Genomic DNA, 27,565 nt, shown 5'->3' on the forward strand with positions numbered 1-27,565 from the left:
TTTTTTACAGTAAATACAGGAGTGGAATTGCTGGTCATAAGGTAGGTTGGTGTATAGTTTTTTTTAAGTGTTTTTTATTGTGGTAAAATATACATAAAATAAATTTACTACTTTAACCATTTTAAGTGTACAATTCAGTGGCATTAGGTACATTTACATTATTGTGCAACCATCACTGCTACCCATCTCTAGAACTTTTTCATCACCCCAAACTGAAAATCTGTACCCATTAAACACTAACTCCCAACCCCCCCTCCCCCAGACCCAGATAACCACTATTCTACTTTCTGTCTCTACAGATTTGACTATTCTAGCTGCCTCATATAAGTGGACTCATACAATATTTGTCCTCTTGTGTCTGGCTTATTTAAGTTAGCATAAAGTTTTCAAGGTTTATCCGTGTTATAGCATGTGTCAAAATCTCGTTCCTTTTTAAGGTTGAATAATATTCCATTGTATGTACATACCACATTTTGTTTATTCATTCATCAGTCAGTGGACACTTAGGTTGCTTACGTCTTTTGGCTCTTATAAATAGTGCTGCTATGAACGTGAGTGTACAAATATCTGTTCGAGTTCCTGCTTTCACTTCTTTTGGATATATACCCAGAAGTGGAATTGCTGGATCATGTGAAATTCTGTTTAATTTTTTGAGGAACCACCATACTGTTTTTCACAGCAGCTGCACCATTTTACATTCCCCCCAGTAATGTGCAAGGATTCCAGTTTCTCCCCATCTTCACCAACACTTGTTTCTATTTGTTTGGGGGGTTTTTTTTGTAGTAATAGTCATCCTAATGAGTGTGAGGTAGTATCCCATTGTGGTTTTGATTTGCATTTCCCTAATAATTAGTGATGTTGAACATCTTTTCATGTGGTTATTGGCCGTTTGTTTATCTTCTTTGGAGAAATGTCTATTCAGATCCTTTGCCCATTTTTTAATTAGGTTGTTTGGTTGTTTTGTTGTTGAGTTTTAGGAGTGCTTCATATAATCTGGATATTAATCCCTTATTAGCTATGTGATTTGCAAATATTTTCTCCCATTTGGTGAGTTGCCTTTTCACTCTCTTGATAGTGTCCTTTGATGATCAAAATTTTTTAATGTTAGAGAAGTTCTATGTTTAGTTTTATAAGAAACTGCTAAACCTTTATTTCCAAACTAGTTGTGTCATTTTATACTCCTGCCAGCAATGTTGAGTGTTCCAATTGCTCTACATCCTTGTTAACGCTTGGTGTTGTCAGCCTTTTTAATCGTAGCCATTATACTGGTTAAACCAGGGTGTGTAATAGCATCTCATTGTAGATTTAATTTGTATATCCCTGATGACTAATGGTATCGAGCATTTTTTGACATACTTATCGGCTATTTGTACGTCTTTATGAAATGTTTGTTCAAATCTTTCACCCATCATTTGGTTGCTTTTTTCAGTTTGTTTTGTCTTTTTTGTTTTTGGGGTTTTGGTCACTTTTTTTTTACTAACTTGTAGGAATGGCTGATATTTCTCAGTTTCCTCATCTGTAGATAGCAGGTATGAATTCCTTCATGACACCTGGGTTATAAGAAAAGCCAAGCTCGGCCGCTGTCCACAGTGCCCTGGCCTCATAAGAGCCCACATATGTCCACTCCCATCTGAGGAATGTGGGATCCATGCCAGGAAGAATGAGGGGAATGTCACAGGATGTTGGGGGTTGGGCATGGGGAGCATCTAACACAGAATGATTTGAAGGGCGGTAGTGTTCAGTGGCTCCTGGCAAAGAGAGGAAAGAGGACCAGCGAGCAATAGACTATGTCCTCAGGAGGAAGGAGAGAAGAAAGGGAGCGAGCAAGAGCCCCCTGGTCCTGGAGCCAGAGAAAACGGAAATGCAGCAGATGTATAAACTCAACTGAAAGCTCATAGCAGAGCTGGCCCGTGAATGTCTCCCGGAGGACCTTCCATCTGTGAGGTGACAGGGAGACACAAACTTCCTGTTCTATTCATTTCTATTCAGAGTTCTAGAGAGCCCTGAAAAGCTGGCAGTGACCGCAGTGCAGACGAAGGGCTTTCTCCTCGCTGCCCTGCCCTGTCCCATCGGGTCTTAGCTGAGGTTGCAGGCTCCATCCCAGGACCAACAACCACCTTGGATCACGTTAGAGAGGCCATGTATTGGAGGGCTGACCACTTTTATTATTTGATGCCCCGATCTTAGAACCTAACCCTCCCTGAGTTGCAAATCACAACTATCAACACATCTTTTAATGTACAGAATTAAGCTTTAAAACGTATGTCAGTCAGGAGATGGAAACCATGCCAGCTATTTAACAAAGAGAGTATAATACAGAGAACTGTTAACCAGGTTTAAAGTTGTTAACTAGGTAACTGAAAAAAAAACTTTTGCAGTATCACAGAAGTAGCAACGGTAAGAAGCAGCTACCACCTCTAGGGCAGAGGGGAGCAGAGGAGAAACTGAATTACTAAAACTTGGAAGTTGGAGGACGACTCCTGCAGCATTGAAATGGAAACGCAGACCTCTGAGAGGGCACGCCACCTTCTGGTATTGGTATCTCTGATGGGGTCACTTTAAAGCTGATTTTTGCAAGACCTGGGAAAACTGCAAATTGGATTTAGAAATTGCTAAGGGAAGAGGCCAAGCTGATTAGCCCAGGAACCACAGGGGACAGACAGGAAGCAATCAGGAAGGAGCGAGTCCCTTCTTCCTCTGCCATCCTTGCCATCTCCCTCCATTACCTCCATTTTGCAGGATCTAATAGAACCAGCTGGCAAAGCATAAATGGAGTTTGCAGAATCCCAGCCCCTGCATCATATTGCAGAGTGTAGAAAGTGAGTTTGGAGCTGAGAGACAATAACTTCAAAACTGGCACAAGGGGATAATATCATACAGAATGCAGTAACCCTGCAGGCACACAGGAGTGTTTTGAGAATAACCTACTCATCCTCTATTCACCCAGAAACGTGAGAGATATCTGAGAGCAGAATAGACCAAATGTCCAAGAATTTGCCATGTGGACTTTTCTTTTGTTACTTCCTTTGGTCGTTCTAGCTCAGCGGTTCCCAAGCTTTCATGTCTAAGAATTGTTGCTTTATAAGTGAAATAAAGAATTTTCTAATTTGACTTGAACTATATGCAACTTTTGCCTTACTAACTTTAGGACCAGTCCCTAGCCCCCAACACCGCCATACACTGCAACCCCACTGGACTCAACGGGGGCAGAATTCTTTAAGAAGAAAAACTGTATCAGTAGGAAAAGCACAGGCCTTGATGCCAGGTCCCGCACAAGGTGTTGATATTCTGGTGCCACTACTTACCAGCTCTAGACCCTTGGGGGCGCCAGTTAATACTCTGAGCTTTAGTTTCTGTTTGCTAATCTGTAAATGGAGATTAAATAAGAAAGCGTGTGGCGAGTAGCAGAGTGGGCCACGGAATCATTCAGTAAGTGGTAACCAGAGAGGGTGTTATTGCTGTTGTTGCAATTAGTTAGGCTCCTCAGACCTCACACCGCACTCGGATCCCGGGCAGAAATTGTTTCTCGCTGATTACTTGAAGGGGGCACTGGCGAAGGGAAGCAGTGGTCAGTAGCAGCAGGTCCAAATGGCGACAGTTTCTCAAGTTTCCACTGAGTTCCCAGAGAAGGGAGTATGGGATTGAGAGTATAAGAGTGCTGGGGCCCAAAAAGGGAGACAAGAGCAAATGCTGGTGAGGCTGCGGAGAAAGCAGAACCCTCACACGCTGTTCATGGGAATGTAAAATGGTGCAGCCACTTTGGGAAACAGTCGAGCAGTTTTTCGAAATGTTAAACACCAAATCTAGCAAATGAAAGATATAAATATAAAATAAATAAATACAGTAAATATGCTAAAACACCGGAAAAGGACCTCTCAATACACTTGAAACTGAACCTGCAAGGAATGACTAAAAGAGGGCAAAATTAGACTGAAGAAGGAAACCTCAGCCCATGGTGCGTAGGGGAGCCAAGAGGAGATTCTCTCAGGCTACTGGGAGCAGCCATATGGATGATTCAGACCCAAGAGGGATGAAGATGTGGGAGGAAATCCAGGGGCCACTGCTGGGGTAATTTGTTGGGACACTGAAGCAGGAGCAAGCAGCATAGTGACTCCCACGCACCCCTGTCATAGTCTGTGATGGGAGGTGTTTTCTAGGTGGGAGAGAGCAAGGGATGAGAGAGTTTACAACAGAGAGACAGCGCAGTACCTGAGGTGGCTGGGATACCCCAGGAGAAAGTGGGAGTGCCTAAGCCCAGAAGACCAGCTGCTGAGATGCCTTACCTGGTGGCAGATCTTGCCTCTCCCCTGCTCTCAATAGCACCCAGTGAGATTCTTGCCTCTTCCCCCCAGTGGGCTGTGCAAACAGAGACAGCCAATGGTCTAATGGAGAATGTCAGCCATAAAAGTGACTTGCACAAGGATCACTAAACATTTGAGAAAAGTCAGTATCATCAAAGAGAGACAAGCTAGAACCTTTCCCAGACTCCCTTGAGGTTAGGTGAGACGACTGACTGAGTTTCAGCCAGTGGAATGTGAACAGAAGTGTGCACACCACTTTTAGCTAGGTCTGGCCTCCACTCTCTCTTTTCCTCTTTCTGCCAGCTGGATTTCAATGCCCAGCATGATACTGGAAGTTACATAATGAGGGAAACAAGATCCTGTGTCAAGTTCTGTGAAATCATGTCCCTAAATTTGCACTTTGTAAAAATGAGAAGTGAACTTCCATTGTATTAAACCACTGAGTTTGGAGTGGGGTGGTTTTTTTTTCCTGTTACATCAGCTAATATTACTTTCCCTGATAAACAGTTTACATTTTAAAACAGTTTCCTTGAAGAAATAAGGGAGTGTATCACATCCATGAAATGAAGAAAGCCAGTTGTAGAAGGGAACCAATTAAACACTTTGTAAATAAAAATATGAAACCATTGAAATTTAAAACTCAGTAGATGAGCTGAATAGTAGAATACATCAACTAAACAGAAAAAGAGTAAAATGGAAGACCAGGCAGAAGAATATTCCCAGAATGCAGAACAAAGGAAGATGGGGGATAAGAAAGTTAAATGACATGCAGAGAAGATCTAAAAATTGTAACATTCATTGAAAAAAATTCTGGAAGTTGATAATAGAGAGAATAGATGAGAAACAACTTTTTTTCTTTTTGAGGAAGATTAGCCCTGAGCTAACTACTGCCAGTCCCTCTCTTTTTGCTGAGGAAGCCTGGCCCTGAGCTAACATCCGTGCCCATCTTCCTCTACTTTATATGTGGGACACCTACCACAGCATGGTGTGCCAAGCAGTGCCATGTCCGCACCCGAGATTCGAACTGGTGAACCCCGGGCCACCAAGAAGCGGAACATGCGCACTTAACCACTGTGCCACCGGGCTGGCCCCACAATTTTTTTTTTTAAAGTCAAGAATTTTCCAGATCTGACGAAAGATAGACACACACACATATACACGAATACACAAATGATTCCAGAAAAAAGTATGGAATATAAGAAGCAATAGCAAGTTAATACATTAGGAAAACGTATTAAGACATCTAAGTATTGCCTGTATAAAATTTTAAAATAATAATCTAAAAAATATCAACACAGAAGTTGTCAATAGGGAATTCCAGAAGGAAGTTAAAGCTTGCCCAAATTCCTTTGTTCTTGCCTTGTTCTAGGGGTGGATATCGATGCTGATTAACTATACACATTATTAGAAATCTACAAGTTTAAATATGTATGTATTTAAAGAATAACCACTAGACACATAGGAATAGAATGTAGAAGGGGAAATGGATCAAAGAAAACTTAATCAAAAGCCAGGTGTAGTGGGCATGGTTGACTACCTCCCAAGCATCGTTTCCCACCTCCAGGCAGGAGCCAGAGTTTCCTGTGAGTATCGCAGCCCCCGCCCCCCCCCCCACCTCATGGCCACTGACCTTGGGGAAGCCGACTCCATCTCCGGCTTCAGGTACAAATCTTAATTTGACTAAATCAATCAGAGTATCCCACTCCCTTTGCCCCAGTAATTGTTTTGGGTGTGGGCATGTGAGCCTCATATTGCCAGGAAACACACCTGGTTCTCACCTGGGGGTACTTTTGCCCCCTAGGGACATTTAGCAATGTCTGGAGACACTTTTGGTTGTCCCAGCTGAGGGAAAGCTACTGGCATCTAGTGGAGAGAAGCCATGGATGTGCTAAACATCCTACAATGCAAAGGACAGCCCCCCCACAACAATTATCCAGCCCAAAATGTCAGTGGTGGCAAGTTTGAGAACCTCTGGTCTAAAGGAAAAGCTGTGGACAGTATACATGCCTTGATCCCTCAGGGAACCAGCCTTGAGGTGAAGCTGATGCTGCAGATGGCAGATCTGAAGGATGGAAAGAACCAGGGTCCATGATGACACTACTGGGACACAGGCTCATTCTCCCTCTGGGTATACAGTTACATGACCTTTTAACTTTAACTTTCTCTTGGCTAGGCCACTGTTTACCTGGGGTCTCCGTTACTTGCAGCCATGAGCATCCTGATAAACTAGGAAAGAGAGAAAGAGAAACAAAAGAAAAAACAAGAAGGTGTATGTGGTAGACAATGTCCCATTCTCCCATCCACTCCCCCTACCAAAGACCCCCATGTGCTAATCCCCAGAATCTGACAGTATGTCACCTTACATGATGAAAAGGACTTTTGCAGATGTGATTACATTAAGGAGTTTGAGATGGAGAGATTATCCTGGATTATCTGAGTGGGTCCAATGTTCTCACAAAGGCTTTTATGAGGAAAAGAGGGAAGCAGGAGAGTCACAGAAAGAGGAGAGCAGAGGTGGGAGTGATGCTCTTCAGCAATGGAGGAAGGGGCCCTGAGCCAAGGAATGCAGGTGACTTCTAGAAGATGGGAAGGGCAAGGATACAGGTTCTCTCCTAGAGCCCCAGAAAAAATGCAGCTCTGACAATAGTTTGAATTTAGCCCGTAAGACCCATTCAGACTTCTGACCTCTAGAACTATAAGAGACTAAAGGTGTGTCATTTTAAGACATTAAGTTTGTAATAATTTGTAAGAGCAGCAATGGGAAACAAACACAGCATGGAGATTAGAAAACCCAAAACAAGATGTCAGGAGTAAGTACAAACATACCAATAATCACACAAATATGAAAGAGTTGAATCCACCTGTTAAGTAATGGAGGCTCTCGGATTCTATATTTTTAAACTCCTGCTATGTGCTATTCATGAGCAGTATACCTAAAAGAAAATGACAGAAAACGACACAAATAACTTGGTGTCTCAGTTATCTACTGCAGTCTAACCACCACCCCCAAAATTTAATGACTTGAAATAACGACCATTTTATTTGCTCTGTGGGTCTGTAATTTGACCTGTGCTCAGCTAGTCAGGTCCTCTGCTGGTCTCCTCTGGGATCACTCATGCAGCTGCCATCATCCAGCAGCTCAAGTCAGGCTGGAGGGTCGAAAATGGTGTCACGCAGATGGGGCTGCCTGTTGGCCGACCCCACTCTCCACTCAGCCTCTCACCCTCAAGGAGGCCAGCCCAGGCTTCTGCGTGTGGTGGCAGTGGCATTCAGGTGATGAGCGCAGCTGCTGCGAGACCTAGCGAGGACTCCACTCAGATGTCCCAAAGCATCAGTTCTGCGGCCTTCTATATTCAAAGCAGGTCACAATGGCAACCATGAATCAAACATGTGGGGAAACAGACTCCACCTTAGATGGGAAGAATGGCAAAGTCACATTGCAAGAGGTATGGTTTCGAGAAGGGAAGGAGTTATTCTGGCATCTTTTCAATCAACTTACCATGCCTGGAAAATACACAAACACACAAAAGCAGGTATAGCAATATCAGTATCAGACAAAGATGACAAGAAACTAAGAGGAAGTATTTCATATTGATAAAAGAAACACTACAACAAGAAAATAAAATAGTCATGAGCCTTTTTACATCTAACAACATAGACTCAAAATATGTAAAGCAAAATCTGCTCAAAGCATTAGGAGAAACTGACCAAAAATTACAATGGGAGACTTTAACATGCTTCTCTCAGAAACTAAAATATTAAGCAATTAGAAAAATAAGGATAATGATTACTAGGGTAACCTAACAGGTTGATCTAATAGAAGCATTTAGAAATGTATTCTCAGCGGAGAATACACATTCACAAAAAATGACCATAGGCTCAGCTGTGAAGGAAATCTTAACACATCCTCCCACCCCAAAATAATACACAGACCATCTTCACTCACCACAATGCAATAAAATTAGAAGTGAAAAACAAATGATGGCCTAAACCCCCCCCCCCCCAAAAAATAAATCAATTATGTATTTAGAAATTTTAAAACAGACTTGTAAATAACCCCAGTTAAAAAGATAGCAGGCCCAGAACCCAGATTCCCAAATAACCAATACAGTTCATGATCTAGCCCTTTTATTCACATAAAGCTATTTATTCTTAAGTATTTACTGAATTATGTGAAAAGGTGGGAAAGTGGGAGAGGCAGAGAGGCAGAGAGAGGCCAAGGTGGGCTGGAAAACGGATTGGCCGGAGCAACTAGTTCTGTCCACTGAGAGACTGAAGGGATGTGGCAGTTATCACCAGCCAGGTTCAGCAAAGCTTAGGAGCATCTACTGGACTCAGTGGCCTGGGCGGGCACACACCATGCAGGGGAGCCAGAGCAATGCCCCAGCAAGTGGGACAGGCTCTGATGATCTCTGATCCCAGGCAGATGCTGTTTGCTTCTGATTCCGCAGTGCAAATCAGCTCCTGTGTACAGTGGGGAAGGGTGGCTACTTCGAGCAGGTAAGATCCAAAATCTAGAAGGAGCCCACAGGTCAATACCCAGAAGGATTCTGGATGGCTGTGACTACATGATGCCAGACCACCCAGAGAAAATGGGAACTGTCAGTTTTCTGAACATTGGAGTTAAATGGTGCCCAATATCCAAGCTAGGCAGGCAGCTTACCAATGGAATAGACATGGTGTTTTCTCCACACAGCACAAACCAGAGAGAACAGATTATTTAGCCTGTGTTTAGGATTCATCTGGATAATTCAGATCCCAAACATTCTACTTGTGGCCTCAATTATTCATGTTAACTATATAGATTAAAATACAAGGTAACTATCATTGTTTCCTTTTTAGTAGTAACAGAACATCTGTTAGAATGAAATCATTTTTTTCCTATTGGTGTGAATTCATTCATGCCTAATCCACCCACCCAGTCATCCATCCATCCGTTTAACAAACATCCAAAGCAAACCTAACACATCATAGATCCTTGGTGTTTATGTGTCACTGTTTACATCTCCTCTGATTACTTGTAGATGAGAAAGATAAAGAATATGGTTTGAGTTATTTTGGTGCCAAACAATATTCTAGAAGGAAATGCTCAGCAAAAAAGTTCTACATAAATAATTAAAAAGAAAAAGGAGGGAGAAAGGGAAAAAAAAGGGGGTGGAGGTGGAGAAGGAACAGGAGGGTTCCAGCGGAGGTGGGTGGGAATTTTTTTTCCTTTCTGACTGGGTTTTGATTTGCATAGGGGAGTCTCTGTGTCTGAAGGTGCTGAGAAAACCAGCCCACTCTAGGCAGCAGGGAGGGGGCAAGACGGCCGGGAGGCAGGAGCCGCAAGGGAGAGTTCTGACTTTCTTACACCCTATACCCTCTCTGGATTCTGGTGTCAGAGCCTGAGCTATTTTCCTTCTCCCCCACCTTCCACCTCCCCACTCCACCCTCCTCCAACACACACCCCCAATTTTCCTAAGAATTCTGAGTCCGGAAGAAAGAAAGAGAAAAGCAGGTGTCCAATTGTCCTTACCCTCCTCCGAATCCCCACCCACACACAGAGGTACCAAGTCTCCCCAGCGCCCCCGAGGATGACTGGGTGAGAGCCTGCCACACCGGGCTGTAATATTAGCACAGGTTTGCCCGCCCTCCCCACCCCCAGGCCCCGAGATTCCTGAGGGCTAGGACACCGAGTGTCCAATTCTTCATCTGTAAAACTCCGCATATGATTGTCACGTGACTTGAGCATGTCCCTAAGACTTGGAGTGTGCTCAGAACAGTGCTGGGCTCTTGACGTGCTCTACCTCCTCGGGCGAACGCAGCGGAGGAGACAGCGCCCTCCAGCCCGGGTCCTGCGGATCCCTATCGTGCGCCGGGGGCTCGAGAGCATCGCGCCCGCAGGCGCTCCTCCCATCCTTTCCCGGACGGCTTCCCTCCCCCAGCCAAAGGCAGCGCCCAGCGAGCGGCACTAAGTAAATCTGGGGACTCTGGCCTGACCTCCGTCCTCGCGAGAGACAAAAAACTAACATGACGTTGGGCCTGTGGTGGCCGCTGTGCAACCCGGAGAGGGCTGTGTAGGCATTCCCATTTTCCAGATGAGAAAGTGAGGCTTCAATCCAGTGCTAGCGCCCCTGTATCAGGCGCTCGGATTTCCAAACCCGCCTCCTCCCCATTACAGTATTTCTTTCGGCCTCCCTGGGGCCCAAGAGGAAAGTCTGGGGACAAGGGACCAGGAAGGTTCTAGATCGTATGTCTTCTGCCTGTATCAGGCTCCCAGCCCCGCGCGGGTGTGCGGGGAGCCCAGGATGTGCGGCCCAGGCCAAGCCGGTGCCTGCAGGGACGCAGGGGAGGCGCGTGGCGGTGTCCCCCTATCCCCCCCCACCTCCCCCACCTCCCCCACCTCCCCCACCTCCCCCACCTCCCCCACCTCCCCCACCTCCCCCACCTCCATCTCCCACACCCGCCACTCCACCCCCGCGCGGAGGCTGCAGGGCTTGGCAAGGGCAGGCCAGGGGCGGCGCGGAGGGCAGGCGAGCTCCAGACCAAAGTCCGAGAGGGGCCAGAGCACTAGACCCCTGCCCCAGCCACAGAGGTATCCTGGGGAAAGGGGGAGTTGCCCCGCCCTTTGACCCCCGGGATGCTGATTAATGAGGCGGCCCATAGGCGGCTGGGCGGAGCCGCGCCCCTCCGACGGTCCTAGGCACACGCTCCAGAGCGCGGCTCCCCGGGCGGCCATGGAGCGTCTGGTGAGAGTGAAAACTTGGGTGGAGGAGAACCGGGCCTCCTTCCTGCCCCCGGTCTGCAACAAGCTCCTGTGAGTCCCAGGCACGCCCCGGTGCTCCTGCCCTCTGTCCTCACCTCCTCCTCCATCTGCACCCCTCATCTCTCACCCTCCAGCTCCACGTTTCCTGACCCAGAAGCCTGCAGAAAGGGGACTGTCATCCTCACGGTGCCTTCAGGGGAGGGTGAGGGCTGGCTGTTCCGGGTTCCCCTACCCTCCTCTGTTCCTCTTTCTGGTTACTCTGCGTGCAGATTGTGACTTTGCCTTCTGAGGATGGTTGGGTGACTCTAAGGCTAGGAGAGATGCAGGTGGCAGGTCCCAGCCCTGACCCCCAGGGCTGAGAAACAGCTCTCCAACCCCCAGTGGCTCTCAGTTTGGGGAGGGAGGTTTTCAATGCTCTAGAATTACAGCAGAGCCCAGGTCTGGGGACAGCCCAATCATACACCCCACTCTGTCCTGGAAGCCACAGGCAGAGATGAAGTCAGGGGATCCACTCCTGTAGGAGGATCTTGATATATTTGCTCTTCCCAGGTCTCCTCTTTGCGGGCAGCACACACACTCCCACCAGGCCCTCCCTAGCCACCTCTGCCCACAGCACCCAACAGGGCTGATCACCGTCCCCTGTGGACCCTTCACCCCACTCCCCTTCACTCAGCTCTGCGGCCTAGCCTGGTGTGCTCCCCAGCTCCAGGCTCACAGTCTCATGTTTGCTGTGTCCACAGAACATCTCCAACAGGGTGGCCCCTCAAACCACACAGCTACAATCACTAACACTTTGACAAGCCAGACACCGTACCAAGTGTTTTTACCTCATCTCGTTTAGTTCTCACAGTAGCCCCATGAGATTTTAATAAGTAACTTTCCGAATGTCACAGAGCTAGTGCAGGACAGGGTCCAGACTCAAGCCCACAGAAGAGTTTGACTCCAAAGTCCACACTCTTGGTCACTGTGCAATACCGCCACGGTTAACAGTCAATATCTCCCCCAAAAGCCTCGTCTCTTCTACCACTGTTGTCGCCTTCAGCTCTTTCCTCCACTTCATGCCCGGCCACAGTCTCATTCTCAGTCCTCCAGTTTCTCTCCTAACGGTGTTTCAGATCCGTCTGCTCTTCTCCAGCCCTATAAGAGTACTGCTCTGGTTCTACCCTTGTCACCTCCAGCCTGGGCAGTAACGGGCTGCTTCTGCCTCCCAGCCCGTTTCAGGCTCCCAGTCCCGCGTGGGCCCTCCCCAGGCAGCCCCCCACCCAGCCCTCCAGTGCTGCCCCGATATTAACAATCACAAAATGCAAACCCTCCCTTTGTTCATTCAGTACATGGCCACTGAGCACCTGCTCCATCCCAGGCACTGTTCGGGACGCTGGAGATACAGCAGGAAACCGCTTGACCGAAGTCCCTTCCTCAGGGGGCTGACCTTGCAGTGGGAGGAGGCAGCAAAGAGAAGCCAGCAGGAGGTGGGAGCAGGCAGGCAGACATGGCAGCCACAGGGCAAAGGAGGGCTGTGACTTTTCCCCCTTTGGCTGTGAGGGCTGTGAGCCAGAGTCTGCTTCTGGCCTCTCCCAGCTCCTGCGGGTTTGGTGGCAATCTCTGCATTCCTTGGCGTCTGCTGCGTCACCTCCGTCTCTGCCTCACCCTCACGGGGCATTCTCCCTGTGAGTGTGTCTGTGTCTGAGTCTCCCCGTTCCATAAGGACACCGGTTGTACTGGACTAGGGGCCACCCTACGCCAGTATGACCTCAGCATAGCTTAACTGATTACATCTGCAATGACCCTATTTCCAAAAGAGGTCACATTCCGAGGTACAGGGGGGTTAGGACTTCAATATATGGATTTGGAGTTGGGGGGGGACATATGAAGCTGCTGGAGGGTTTTGAGCAGAGGAAGGACGTGGTCTGGCTTACGCATTTTGACTGATGGGTTGAAATAGTTCTTGAGTGGGCTCATTCAAGAACTTTCTGTATGTACCTAAATTCTATCTTAGTAAAGTTGATTTAAAGAAAAAAAAAAATTCCGAGGCTCCCTGGCTCTCCTCAGGCCAAGACCAAACTGCTTGGCTGAGCTCTTGAGGCCTTGGGTGGCCTGGTCCCCCATCCAGATCCAGCCTTCTCACCACCGCTCCCCAGGACCCCTCACACACCACCAGGACACCAGTGCTGGCAGTCTCGGGGCTCTGCACCTCCACTTCCTTCCCCAAGTCCTCACAGCTTTAAGCCCAGCAGTTTTGGGGGCACGGAGAGCCTCATAATCAGACAGCTCTAGGGGGTGGGGGAGAGAAAGGTCATTTTACCCCTGCACTGCCCCCAGCCCCAGGAGGTCGGGCCTCCAGTTTGCTCTCCTGTATTTGGAGATCTTGAGCACAGCGCAGGAATCCCAGTTGATGAAGAGATAGATCCACCACCACGCTGTTCCCCCTCCTGGGTCAGACGATGTGGGGGACACATGCACACACACACAAATACACCGAGACACAGAAACAGAGAGACACAGGCGTGCACACAGTTGCAGACAGACACATAGACACACAGACTCTTGGATGTACACGGGCACACTGGGATGAGACTGGAGGGGGTCCACGTCAGAGACTGGCAGGGACAGTGGACAGTGATGCAGAAACAGCCCTGTTACCTCTCCCAGGTGTACCCAGGCTCCCTCCGGCCCCCCCACAGGCCCTGCACCCCTCCTGTCGTCTCCCACCAGCTGGTTCAGGACCTCTCCCTGCTCATCCATTGCAGGCACCAGAAACAGCTCAAAATCATGTTCGTCGGGGGCCCCAACACGAGGAAGGACTACCACATCGAGGAGGGTGAGGAGGTAGGCCTGCGGACTGCCCCTTCCCAGACCCAGCCCTGGGGGTAGGGGACACTTCCCATGCAAGGGCTAGAGCCTGTGGACAGGAGCTGGGGGTGGTCAGATGGCTGAGGGGTGAAGGAGCACAACCGAAATCACGGGGCAGCACTGCTGCCTGGAAGCTGTGGGCACACAGTGACAGCTTTGACAGCTCCCTGCTCCAAGGAACTCTGCTGGGGGAGCCCCGGGAAAGAGCCCAGACTCTGTGGTGTGAGAGGCTCTAGCTGTTGGGCATCGCCCCCTGGACACAGGGGCCATCCATGCTCCAGGTGGAGTGTCCTGGTCCCCTCCCCCCAAAACCCAAATATGCAAGATTGGCCTCCAAAATGAAACCCAAATGCTGAGAGGGACCTGGACACTATACTCTGGTCCCAGGAGCTAAGTTCTCCAGTAAGGGTGGGGGCTGGGAGGCCCCCTCCTTATCTAGAGGCACAAGGCACCCCAGTCACTTAGGAGCTGTTTGATGGGCAGTGGGATTTGCACTGAATACCCTTTTGTACCTTGACTTTTGAACTGTGTTTCTGCACTACCTACCCCAAAGTAAATAAACAAAAGTAAAAGAAAAAGATTGGCCCCCTTAAGGAGGGACACAGCTGGGTTCCCAGCTATCAGAATCTCTGGAGGCAAAGGATCAGTATGCCCCCCCCATCATCCTGGGGAGCCTGACGCTGGGGTTCGAGGTCCAGAGTCCATCTTGGTTACCAGCCTCCACCCCCATCACTGGCATCTCAGTCACAGCTGGGCACTGGAGGGAGCACAGGAGAATCACTCACTCAACAAATATTTACTGAGCACCCGATATGGGGGCGGGGGGCAGAGCGGGTGAGGACCCCCGGCCAGCACGGAGCTGCCTGGGCAGAGCAGAGCTGCCAACCCCTCACCTCTCCCACTTCCAGGGCCCCACACCTCTCCAGGCCGCCCGCTTCTCACAACCCAACTCACTGGAGACCGTTTTCCTCTGTGGGAAAAATCAGCAGGAAAATCCAAAATGACAGAGAGAAGACAGGATTGGATTGGGAATGGCCGCAGTAGGGGAGACAAGGCTGGTTGCAGGGTCTCTACTGCCTGTCTCAGTCAGCCTCAGGGCCCCATCTGTCTTCCGGAGGCTTCTACTCTGTTTGCCCTGGTCTCAGTGCCCACAGCTCCTGTCTCCCTCCCTCCTTCCTTCCCTTCTTGCCCCCTACCACCTCTGCCCCATGACCCTCCTCAGCATCTCCCCAAGCTGCTCTGTTGGTGGGGTGTCCACTTAGGGCCCAGGCTAAGCCCTGACTCAGCTGGGTGGCTGACAGATGAGGAGGTCTGGCCTGAGCAGATGTCCCCACTCTGGAGGGACACGCAGGTGGTTGGGAGAAATTTGGCTAGAGGGAGGTAGTGACAGCTTGGTACCACCCTGAGGTAGAGAAGAGTACCAGCCTCAGGCCCTGAGAAGACACAAGGCTGAGGGTCAGCATCCTCTCTGCCTCTACCTGTCGTCACTCAGCTGGAGCCTGGGGACACTTCAGGCTGGGGGTCGGAGCCGCCCTAGCCCCAGGGTCCAGGCTCTTCTCTGGTGAGAGAAGGGGAGTCACTGAGCCCGATTTTCCTCCTGGCTGGGCTCAGGCCTCTGCAACAGCCCTTCCGGTGCCCGGCTCCACCCACCACACACACTCCACTTGCCCCACTCCTTCCCTTGGGGGGCACAGGTGCCAGGGGGCCTGGGCTGGGAGCCAGCGGGATCTGGGTTGGAGTCTCTGCCTCTTACTAAGCGTGTGATCTTGGACAGGTCCCATCAGATCACCTCTTGGAGCCTGTCTCTTTACCCTGCCTGGTGGAAGGATTAAATGTGTGTAGAGTATGTGCACAGAGCTGGTGCAGAGTAGGGCCTAACATGCATTGGTTCTCTGCACCACCAGCCCCCTCTGGCCTTTCCTGCCCGGCAGGCCTTTCCAGGCTGAGGAGGCCAGATTCAATTCAATATCTGCCTGAGCCGTACAGTTAATCCTCTAGCTAGCCCCAGGCTCCAAACGTCATTTACTTCCAAACAGAACATAATTCTTTTTGGATTGCCCGTGGCTGTTTGGGATTTTCTGCTGTTCAGGATCTGGACCTCTGCTCCAGGCCAGGCCTGTCCCTCATCACGGGGAAGGCCTCTGGGCAGAGAGACAAGACTGAAGAAAAACCATTCCTTTCTCTGGTTTTGTTTGATGGCCACTCATACCTTATGGCCTGCCCAGAAAGGGTTTGAATTTGGCCCAGACCATCACTCCAGACCCTGCTCCCGCCCCAGCTCTCCCGGGTTATTTTCAGGGCCTAAGGACTGTGGCCCCCTCCCTAGAAATCTCTAGGCCCTTCCTCCTCTCTCCCCAACCATGGAAGGAACCCCGCCACCACCACCAACACACACACCCAGGGACTTCCTCCCAGCTAGGGGAGGGGATGGGGTGGGTTTGCAGAATTACTCCCTGGTAAGTTTTTTCTTACTTGTTTTAAATAACTTGCATGGGTTATTTATTCATTTTTGATGAGGAAGATTGCCCCTGAGCTAACGTCTGTGTCAGTCTTCCTCTATTTTGTATGTGGGACACTGCCACAGCATGGCTTGATGAGTGGTGCATAGGTCCACACCTGGGATCTGAACCCTTGAACCCTGGGCTGCTGAAGCAGAGCACTAGAACCTAACCACTAAGCCACCAGGCCAGCCCAATGTATGCATTATTTTTAATAATAAAAGTAAATATTGTTTATTGTAGAAAACATGAGAAATATAGAAAAGACAAATGTATACCTCATTCATAATCCCACCACTCAGGGGAACCGCTGTGAACACTGCTTGTATTTATACACGTGTCGCTATGTGATTAGAATCCTCCTGGTGTAGTTTTGAAGCTTGCTGTAACATGATAATCACAAACATAGTTTTTAATGGCTGCATAATGTTCCATATTTACCCCATCATAAAAGTGACATTTTCCCTATTATTATTATTAGGGTTATTTTTGCTATTCCTCTTATCACTAATATTAGTTGCTAGGGGTTTATTCAGTGCTGACTATGTGCTGGGTACGTTAATGTACAGCATCCCAGACAGACTTCACAGCAACGTTCTTAGTAGATACTGTCATTTTATAGATGAGGAAATGGAAGAACAGAAAGGCTGAGTTAACCAAGGGTGCATGGCCACTTGGCCGATGCTGGAATCTATGCTTTTAACTACCATGTGCTATGATAAACACCCATTCATGGGCACCACGAGGCAGGTGCATTTCTTTCTTTCTTTTTTTTTTTCTTTTGAGGAAGATTAGCCCTGAGCTAACTGCTGCCAATCCTCCTCTTTTTGCTGAGGAAGACTGGCCCTGAGCTCACATCCATGCCCATTCTCCTCTACTTTATATGTGGGACGCCTGCCACAGCATGGCTTGCTGAGCACTGCCATGTCTGCACCCAGGATCCGAACAGGTGAAGCCCGGGCTGCTGAAGCGGAACATGTGCACTTAACTGTTGCACCACTGGGCCGGCCCTGGTGCATTTCTGATTCACTGCAGCCACCTTCCTAGAGATGGAATTACTAGTCAAGAGTGTAAGGTAGCCAACTGTCCTGGTCTGCCCTGGACTTCCCTGGTTTCAGCACTGAAGATCCTGCATCCCAAGAAAGCCCTCAGGCCGTCCTGCAGGGGTGTGAGCTGTGAAGGCTCTGCCTGCCCACTGCCAAATTGCCCTTCAGAGGGGCTGTGTCAACTTGCCCTTCATGGCAGACTGTAAGGCCACATTTCTCTAGTTTCTCTGAGCTCAGCTTGATTTCTGTTAGTACGTACAGTCATGCATCACTTACTGATGGGGATTTGTTCTGAGAAACGCGTCATTAGACAATTTTGTGATTGTGCGAACATTCTAGAGTGAAATGAAGGGGAATAAAATTTGCCACCCCAAAATGTGTCTCTTCAACCTGAGAATTATTTTAGGCTGATTATTTTTAAGAAAAGAAAGACAAAGTTTTTCTTATTATTTCTCCCTTAACTGCTTAAAAAAATTCAGATGAAAAAACCTGTCTCAGGAAGCAAGCTATCACCTTTGCATAACATGAGCTAGGTGGTAGACAGGAGGAACCTAGAAAAGCCTGTTTGCTGGGCTCCCCTCTGTGTTCTTCTGTTTCTGTGTGGCCAAACAAACACTTGTTTTCCAAACATTTGCTCCTTTTCACCTACGTGTGAATTGCCTTCTTTACCTTTGAAGTCCCTGACTCTCCCCATCCCCGTCTTCTTTTGTCTTTAGCTGAGGATGGTATTTAAGGTGAGGGCTTCAGCCATTCTGGCAAGTTACTCGGTTTTCCTGGGCTTCTCCCATGTATACATGTTATTAAACTTTTGTTTGTTTTTCTCCTGTTAATCTGTCTCATGTCAATTTAATTCTTAGACCAGCCAGAAGAATCTAGAAGAGTAGAGGAAAATTTCTTTCTTACACAGTACTTCTTTCTACGGTGTTTACTTACACAAACCTAGATGGTATAGCCTGCTATAGACCTAGGCTATATGGTACTAATCTCATGGGACCATGGGTCTGACATGATTGAAACGTCGTTTTGTGGTGCATGACTGTAGATGCTGTGACAAGAACCTCTATCTCTAACTCCTTACATGATAATGATAATTATTATTATTAATAACACTCCTTCAATTATTTGGCTGGGGCTTTTAATACCCAGGCAATGTGTGACTGGTGGAGAGAACAATGTGTCTGCCTCCTTGGCCTCCCAGCTCCATGGAGTGATCTCAGTAAACATGTAAACACATTAATTAGGGACTTAAGATGCAATAGGAAAAACGCAGTAGGGGCCCCACCCAACCCCACCCTAGGGAGATAGCAGGAGGCAAGGGCTGCCATCCTTCACAGCCCTCAGGCCACCCCAGCTTCCAGCATCGAGTCCACCATTTACTGGCTGACCTCCAAAGGGATTTGGACAGGCGCAGCCCCACCCCATGCCAGGGCGTCACCGTGGCCAGAGGAGCCAGCACAGGCTCCAGAGCTACACACAGACTCGGGCCCAAACTGCAGCTCTAGGACTAACTAAATGTGTGACCTTGAACAAGTTGCTTTACTCTCTGAGCCTCAGTCTTCATTTTTGCTTTTTGCAGAATGAGGCTAATAATACCTTTGGAGGTTGTTGTAAAGACTTCTGACCATGTATAAGAAAGTGCCTGCATAGCCCCTGAGACACAACAAATGGGTGATTCTCCTTACCTGGCTGAAGGGTCACTGGATTCTCCAGTGAGCATCTCAGCCAGCCTCCTGCCCCTAAGCCAGACACCAACTTTTGTGTCCTGGGTACCTTGGTCATCACTTATGCGTCAAGATGCGATCCTTGTGTGTCCCCAGCCCTCCTGTCTGTAGCATGTATCAGAGGAGGCTGGGGCCTCAGGGCAGGAGTGACGGAGCTGCTAATACACTCTGAGGCATCCAGGAATTTTCTCAGGTTTCCTGGTCAGAATTCAGGCCAAGGACCTGGAAGAGGGAGTTCGGAGAGTCCGAGCTTGTCTCCTGTCCTGTTCACAGGTGTTTTACCAGTTGGAGGGTGACATGGTTCTCCGAGTCCTGGAGCGAGGGAAGCACCGGGATGTGATCATTCGGCAGGGAGAGGTGAGGAGCAGGGGGCCCCAGGGGTGGGGGCAAAGGGCCACCAGAGAGGAATCCACTGTGTCCACTCATCCTGGCTTTGGTGGAGGCCTTGTCCTCCCCGCTTTTCCCTGCCCTCCTGCCCCCCCAGCCTGCCCTGGCCCCATCCTTGGGCACTGCCTCCTCTAGGCTGCCCATCCTCACACAGCCCGACCTTCCCTGCAGTTCCGGGGATGGAGGCTGGGCAGAGAGGTGGGCTGGAGGGGATCCTGTGGCTCAGCTGGGGAGGCCCAGGACGCTGCAGGCACTGAGGTCTCTGTCAAGGATTACAGCGTTGCTGGCATCTGTCCCCACCCACTGCAGATATTCCTCTTGCCTGCCAGGGTCCCCCACTCTCCACAGAGGTTTGCCAACACCGTGGGGCTGGTGATTGAGCGGAAGCGGCTGAAAACGGAGTTAGATGGGCTCAGGTAAATGAGCCTTGTCTGGGGGTCTGGGGCAGAGAGACAGGGGCAAACAGTGGAGGGACGGATCCAAGATACACCCAAGAAAGTGCTTCCTGGCCACTGAAAGGGTTGGAGGCAATGGAAATCCTGTATTTGCTGGCTGATGGGGAGGGGTTAGGGTAGGTGGTGGAGTTGGTTTGATGGTGGGGGTGGCGAGGATGTTCTTTGTGAGCCCTTGGGAGCCCACTCATCCTAAAGACCTTCTGGCTGGGACCAGAACCTATGCTTTCCACACTGAGGTCTGCTGGGGGGTGTGGGTGGAGCCAAAGTCAGATGTTCCTGGCCTAGGGCAGCGGGGGACACTCCTGCTCCCCCAGCCTCCAACCCTAGAGCTTATTCAGTCTCCGCCAGCACACGCCTCTGCTTGTTTCCCTTCTCCAGCTCACTCAACCAGCGCTAACATTTGTATAACACTTGCTGTGTGCCGGGATGGGCTAAGCGCATTGTGCGTATTTATTCATTCCATCCTCAACATGATCCTTTGGGGTAGGTACTGTTTTCATCTGTGCTTTACAGATGAAGAAATTGGACACAGGGAAGTTGAGTTTGCCAGAAAGTGGCAGAGCTGGCATTGCAGAGAAACATGAAGTTGGGGCCAGGACAGTCTCGTTAGGAGAGTGAGTCCGCACCAGGGAGGGGACGAACACTGGGGCAGAGACAGCGCTCTGTTCTGTAGCTGAGTCCCTATTTGCTTCCAATCAGTCACCTGATTTTCATCCCCGAAAGGAGGATGCAGCCTGTGGCTCAGGGGGACACAGATTTTTCCAAAAGCTAAACTATTTTTAAGAAAATTAAAATTTCCCAACAAGTTACTGGGGTCAGGATACTCTGCCTCACATCTTCTGTTATGATGGACATTTTTTAATGCTTCCCTTTTTTCTAATTACCAAGGTCATACACATTCAGTCTTGAAATCTGGAAAAGTACAAGAAAGCAAAATGAACAAAATTAAAATGATTTGTCAGGAAAAGGGTGAATTTTATGGTACGAATATGATAGCTCAATAAAACAAAATAAACAATAATAAAGAGAAAAAAATTGTCGTTCCCACCAATTAAACCTAACGAAACACTTTAACTTGCATCTTGTCTTTTTCCTGTGCATATCTATGCCTTATAGCATTGCAGTCTTATTGCAAGTATGGATTTGAGTTCTGCTTTTTTAATATTAAAAACTCATGAGTAATTCTTATACTATAAATCCTTTTCAAAAAATACAATGTTAGGGGCTCCACTTCGGCAGCCTGGGGTTCGCCAGTTCAGATCCCAGGTGCGGACATGGCACCGCTTGGCAAGCCATGCTGTGGTAGGCATGCCACATATAAAGTAGAGGAAGATGGGCACAGATCTTAGCTCAGGGCCAGTCTTCCTCAGCAAAAAGAGGAGGACTGGCGGCAGATGTTAGCTCAGGGCTAATCTTCTTCTTCAAAATAAATGTTAATGACTATATACTCATCTACTGCATAATAGTTTATTGTAGAGACAGTTGCTTGGCCTTAAATTCTAAAAGAAATTTTTCACATGGGGTTTTATAGGGAGAGTCTTTAATGATGGAGAGGAAGGAGTCCTCAATAACATTTTTATAGTAAATTCAATAACAGATTTTGTCTGGCTGCTCTTGACCTTTAATAAAAGCCAGGACTCGACATTAAAATGCCACTCTGAGGGCAATTCCTAGAGGACACTGCCTTCCAGTTATGAAGCTTTCTGGTGGCCTGCTCCATCCCAGGATAGGACTTAGGATGCCAGGCAGGGTGGATGCACTGTGTGTGTGTGTAAACCATCTTCCATAAGCAGGACCACTTCTCTTTTTGGGGAGGAGTTGAAGAGCAGACAGAGCTGGCCTGGCCCCTGGAGCTGAGCCCGGGGATTAGGTGTTCAGTCAGCAGATGTGCTGCACACACTGGGGCCTGAGGCATGGCCCAGTCTGCCAGGCACTCCTCGGACCAGAGGAGGAGCTCACAGAGTCGCGCTGGGGGTTTGGGAATCTACTAGAAGCTTATGTGTACATGCATAGGGACCTTCCTCCAGAGAAGATGCCCAGCGCTTTGCTCCAGTCTCAAAGGTACCCATGACCCTGAAGGGAGAAGGACCCCTCATCTGGGGGCGTCTTTCCCAGGTTGGTTCCTTAGGGTTGCACATGTTTTGACCTGGCAGAGCCTAGCTGCAGGTGCTGGATTCAGACTCAGCCTTGGCTTCCCCTTTGGGAAAAATAAAGACGCTTGTCATTGATGCTGTCTACGCTTCTCAGACTGTCTCGACTCTATCCTGCTTCTGCCACTCACAGGCTGTGTAATTCCTCCCAAGTTGCCCGGCTTCCCTGCGCCTCAGAGTTCCATCCCCTTTGTAAGTGGTCAAGTTTCAGGAACCAGGAAGCACCGTGCCGATGGAGTCAATGATAGCCCTCCCACCTTGGGGGCACACCTGTGCTTCTGGGAGAGCCAGGAGTGGCTGTGCCGGCACTGACCACTAGGTTGCGCTAACAGGGGGAAGCAGGCAGCCAGCCCTGCGGGGCTGGCCAGGGCCCAGCCGTCCACAAGCAGAGCCAGGCCTGAGCCAGGCTGCTCTGAGGCCGCCCAGGTGGGGAGCTGGGTTGCCCGTGCTTTGCTCTGACAGGTACTACGTGGGGGACACCACAGACGTCCTGTTTGAGAAGTGGTTCTACTGCGAGGACCTTGGCACACAGTTGGCTCCCATCATCCAGGAGTGAGCCCCCAGCCCAGCCCCTGCCCCTGCCCCTCGCTCTCCTGAGGCCCCATGCTCTGGCCGGGGAGGGTAGACCCATCCCAGCAGTGTTTCACAGCAGCACCTGCTGCAAACCATCACACTTGGGATTTAGGGAGAAAGTCTGCCCCTCCCTGAGTGGGAGGGTCCCGGCTGGAGTGCCCCTGGGGAGGATCTGGGAGGGAGGGGATGACACATATACAATGAATCATGTGTGGGCCCCATCTCTGTGTGTGTGTGTGTCTCACTAGCCGCTCATTTGGGAATGCTGGCCACTCCTCCTCCTCCCCATTTGTCCCTGCAGGTTCTTCAGCTCTGAGCAGCACAGAACGGGAAAGCCAAACCCCGGTAAGGGTACTGGGAACCATGTCTCCCCCTCTTTCCCTCCTTTCCCAGAGTAGGATGAGTCTTGGCCCAGAGTACTCTGCCCAGTACTCGGGGTACAAGAAAATGCCACCAAATAGTACCCCCCCCCCCCCCCCACACTCCCTATGGCTGCATGGTCCTTGAGCTGGATCCAGAGCCCATTCTGGTGATTGAGAGCTGGGGCCCCTGGGAACTGGGCCCGCTGGGGCTGGGCAGGCTGGGCCAGAGGACACTGACCGTGCTGTGCTCTGGGTGCAGACCAGCTGCTCAAGGAACCGCCGTTCTCGCTGAGCACACGATCCGTCATGGAGCCCATGTCCCTGGAGGCCTGGCTGGATGGCCACCACAGGGAGCTGCAGGCTGGCACACCCCTCAGCCTGTTTGGGGACACCTATGAGACCCAGGTAATGCAGCCCTGGGCCACCACGGGCATCCACCCAGAAGCCCCAGGAAATGGGAACTAATCACGCACGCGTGCAAACACACACACCAGTTTCAGAGGTTGTGGATGTGGACGTAGGTCTTCCTGCTTCCTCCCTGACTCAGAGAATGATGACTTCACTATGAGTGGAAGCACGTGTCCCAAGCAATCTTTTTGCCTTCAGAGTAGGGGGTTGCCCCTCCACTGACAGGTTCCTGACGGTCTGGGATTATCCCTTTGCTAGGAATTCCTGGGCTTTTGGCTAGTCACAGCCTTGGGAGCTGGAAGAGAGAGGTGTTTGGGGTGAGGGTTGGGTGGAGAGGTGCCCAGAGAGAGACTCAAACAAAGCCAGCCCTCTTCCATTCGACATTTATTGAGTGCCTATTATGTTTCAGGCTCTGGTAGGAAAATAAGATAGAGTCACTGCCTCAAAGAATGTAAGGTTTAGTAAACCGACAAGTTAATCAACAGTCACAATCATGTGATATCTTATTTGGTAGAGAAGCTTTAGGAAGCTGTAGGAGGATAAAGGAGGAACACAGCCTGGGAGGGAAGTCAGGGAAGGCTTCCTGGAGGAGGTGATGTGTAAGATGCCTTTTAAGGTGAACGTAGGAGTTTGCAAAAGGAAGAAAGGGCGATGGAGACAGCATTGTAGGTGAGGGACAAGCATAAGCAAAGGCATGGAAGCTTGAGACAGCCTGGAAGTACAAGTAGCTGAGGTTGGCTGGAGCCAGGGCACGCAAGTAGGGCAGCAGGTACAATTGCTAGAAGGCCAGAGTGGCAGGCAGAGTCCAGGTCCTGGTGGGTCTCCTGCGCTCGGCAAGGTGCAAGGACTTATCCTGAAGACAGCAGAGCTTCACCCAAGCATTGAAGCAGTAGCATGAGGAGGCCAGAGTGGTGTTTCAGAAAGATCAGTGTACTGTGTGTGGGGACGGGATCAGGAGGGCAAGGAGACCTGCCAGGAGGCTCGTGTTCTCTTGTGCTTTTGTGTTCTCTTGTGCTTTACAGTTTGTCACTGGCACATCCCTTGTAGTCTGAATTCGACACTCCCATGAAGGGATGCTCACTGGATACAGACCCACCCTTAGAGGCCCGACCAGCAGACCCCGAGAGCTTTCACAGGGCTGTGAGAGCTGGCACACACCACAAAGCCCCTCCCACCCCATCAGGCAACGTCATTCAGCACCCAGCTGGCCTCATGTCCCTGCCTTCCACCTCCTTCACACCCCTGCTCCTACCTGCTTCAGTTTACACCCACGACTCTCTACTGAGTCCCACTCTGGGCCAGCGGGAGCGCGGCCTGCACAGTAGCTGTGGGCTTCTGGGCTGACGCAGGTCAGAGAGGGACAGCCTCCCTCTTGCTCATCCCCTCCCATCTCCCTTCTCCTCCTCCTTAGACCAGAATCTCACAGAGGAAGGGGGTGGCACCCTTTGGGGAAACGCGTGTGTGCACTACATGGAGCTGCACTATGCCGTGTACACATGTGTGTGTGTGTCCCTGGTGTGCCCCTGGCAGGCATGCCTTCATACGGGTCAGCAACAGTTGTGACATGTGTAAGATGCATGTGCAGTTGTGACGTGTAACAGATGTGCACATGCATATGAAGGGCAGGCACCTGTGATCCCGAAGGCAGGTGGGCAGCCCCCGTCGTGATGAAGGCAGCTTTCCTCTCCAAGTCCTGGTTGCGTTGCGGGCCCCACCCTGCCTCACATAGGCCTGGTGACTGGGGGCCAGGTTCAAGGCCATCTCCTACGTGGGGCACGAAGCACCAGGAAGATCTGTGTCACTTCCTACCAGGTGATCGTCCACGGACAAGGCAGCAGCAAAGACCTGAGACAGGACGTGGACGTGTGGCTGTGGCAGCTGGCAAGTGGGGCCTGTGGCAGAGGGTGGCACAACCTCCTGCGCACGGGGACCGGGCTGCTCCTGGGCCTTGGACTCCCATAGCCCACACTGGCCCCCAGGGCCTCCTTGCCAAGGCAGACTCAGGGATGCTTGGACAGGTGCTGAGGACCAACAGCCTCCATTGGATTCCCTTGCTCCTCTTTCCCAGGAGGGCTCCTCTGTGGTGACAATAAGGGGACAACACCTGAGCCTGACCCCCGATGATAGCCTCCTGGTGCCAGCCGGGACTGTGTGCGTACACGGGGAGGACTTTCCCCCAGCAGTGGGACCGCCCTCCTTTCCCTGGGGTCCTCAGGGCCAGCCTTGTCTGAGCCCTGCCCACCTGTGTCTCCACAGGTATGCCTGGGAACGAGGGCAAGGCTCTGCAGCCCTGGCCGTGACCCAGGACCCTGCCTGCAAGAAACCCCTGGGGTGACCCTCTTTCTGTGGGCCCAACGCAGCCACAGGGTGTGCCCAAGGACCACCCTTGCCAAATAAGTCTCCCAACCCCACTGCTTCTACCTGTACTGCTGCTGAGCGACTCAGCATCCTACACGCTGGGCCCTGGACATCATTGTCACCCATTCTCCTCCTGTTCCTCTGAGTTGACAGGTTCCTGGGGGGCTGGTTGCTCCCCTCCCCCTCTAACAGCCTTCTTCCCTGAATGGTTCTGCCTGGTGGTCTGCCCCCTGAGGCTGGGCTGCCTCTCCATCCCTCTTTTGCCAGCACGGCACTTGCCTGCCACCAAAAATTCCCTCAATAAAGGCTTCCTGGTGGATGAACACCTTTGGGTCTGATGCATACAGGCTGTCGCCGATGGCAGCCCCCATGTGCCTATGACTGTGTGTGTCTGGGGTGCCAGGGGCACTGGGTGACCGTGGACGTGTGGAGGGTCTGTTCTTCCGGGGTGCCTGCTTGTGGAGGGGCTCTCATCACTGTGTTTTTACATACGTTATCTCATTTAATCCTCACGACTCTCCAGCAGGTGGTAGCACCCCATTTTACAGATGAGGCTCAGAGAGGGTTGGAAAGCAGGCAGCTGTGTTTCCAACCCAGGTCTGTCTGCATTCAAACTGCAGGCTGGTGGTCTTACCACCCTGCACCCTGTGATCGCAGCCTATCTGCCCTCAGCCTTGGCCAGATGGGAGCCCAAGGCAGAGAAAAGACCTGGAGATCTGTGGGAGAGGGGCCAACGGCCACGTGCCTGAAACCCAGAGGCCTAGGCAGAGTTGGAAGCACAGGGCACACTGCTGACCACAGCCAGATGGCAAGGCGTGGGCGTCAGGTCCTGGAGCTTGGAGCCACGGCCTCTCTTGGTACTGTCCTAGCTATCAGAAGCCGAGGCCCTCACCTCTGCCCACAAGCCTGGCCCCATGGGCTCATGAGAACACCACACAATGGGAGAGCAGGACTTGTACCTCGTCTGAAGCCAGCCCCAGCCCCCTGCTCCCCTCTCTGCGGTGAATACAGGGTGATGGCAGGCTGGGGTGGACAGTGGCAGGGAGACTTGAGGATTCTCAGGATGGTATTGTCTGGGGGAGAAGCCCCCAGGTCCCCAGGTCATGGCAGTAGAAACTTGGCAAGGGAGCCCTCTGCCTGTGGGCTATACTTCATCATGTACGTGGACTTGGGACCATCACAGACTTTGGAACCATCAGGAATGTGGGAGTAAGTACAGGAGCCTGGTGGTCAAGGTGTTGACTGGACTCCCCACCTCCCTCTCCACAGTCCCAGTTGCCAGAGCTGGTGGGAGCAGGGAGGCAGCCACCCAGCCTGTATATAGAATGGAGGGCGGGGGGTGGCGGGGGTGTCCAGGGTGGTCTGTGTGATCCTGAGAGCTGTGGGTTGCCAGGACCAGCTCCTGCCTTCAGGCAAACAAATGTCTGATGACTTAGGGCTGCAAACACTCTCTCCCACCTCACCCCAGCTGGGCCTTCCTCCCACTTCAGGGTCTCTCTGGGCCTCCATCTCACCCCTGCTGAGCCCTGCCTCCTCTGCGGGGGGGGGGGGGGGGGGGGGGGGGGGGCCAGGCGCGGCCAGATTGCACAGATTGCATCCCCCAGGCTGGGTTCAGAGACCTCATGGGCAGGTTGCTCAGTACCTGAGGGAGGCGAGGAGGGGGGGAGGAACGAGGGCAGGCTGTAGGCTTCCCCTTGGCGTGCAAACAGGA

At 50.8% G+C, this 27,565-nt stretch overlaps 1 protein-coding gene and 1 long non-coding RNA gene across 2 annotated transcripts; one reads left to right on the plus strand and one right to left on the minus strand.

Annotated features, from left to right (window-relative positions):
• Positions 1–7,322: 7,322 nt before the first annotated feature.
• Positions 7,323–11,263, minus strand: LOC138917874 (uncharacterized). The gene is made up of 2 exons (XR_011426470.1): positions 11,142–11,263; positions 7,323–7,805 (listed from the first exon to the last, which is right to left on the minus strand). It is a non-coding gene; the product is annotated as an uncharacterized lncRNA (long non-coding RNA).
• On the plus strand, positions 10,740–26,177 carry HAAO (3-hydroxyanthranilate 3,4-dioxygenase). The gene is made up of 10 exons (XM_001499781.5): positions 10,740–11,097; positions 13,794–13,872; positions 19,435–19,518; positions 19,858–19,964; positions 22,616–22,705; positions 23,028–23,071; positions 23,348–23,493; positions 25,309–25,377; positions 25,565–25,647; positions 25,753–26,177. The coding sequence occupies exons 1-10, from the start codon at positions 10,931–10,933 to the stop codon at positions 25,829–25,831; spliced, it is 948 nt and encodes a 315-aa protein (XP_001499831.4). The 5' UTR covers positions 10,740–10,930; the 3' UTR covers positions 25,832–26,177.
• Positions 26,178–27,565: the final 1,388 nt, after the last annotated feature.

This window comes from Equus caballus, chromosome 15 (assembly GCF_041296265.1).
Source record: "Equus caballus isolate H_3958 breed thoroughbred chromosome 15, TB-T2T, whole genome shotgun sequence".
Lineage (NCBI taxonomy): Eukaryota > Metazoa > Chordata > Mammalia > Perissodactyla > Equidae > Equus > Equus caballus.

What these genes read in the sequence shown, in the direction of transcription:
- HAAO (XM_001499781.5), top strand. Translation starts at nt 10,931, where the DNA reads ATGAGGCGGCCCATAGGCGGCTGGGCGGAGCCGCGCCCCTCCGACGGT. An exon ending in ACATCGAGGAGGGTGAGGAG is followed by an intron (nt 13,873 to 19,434) that starts GTAGGCCTGCGG and finishes TCCTGTTCACAG; the next exon opens with GTGTTTTACCAGTTGGAGGG. An exon ending in CTGGTGCCAGCCGGGACTGT is followed by an intron (nt 25,648 to 25,752) that starts GTGCGTACACGG and finishes GTGTCTCCACAG; the next exon opens with GTATGCCTGGGAACGAGGGC.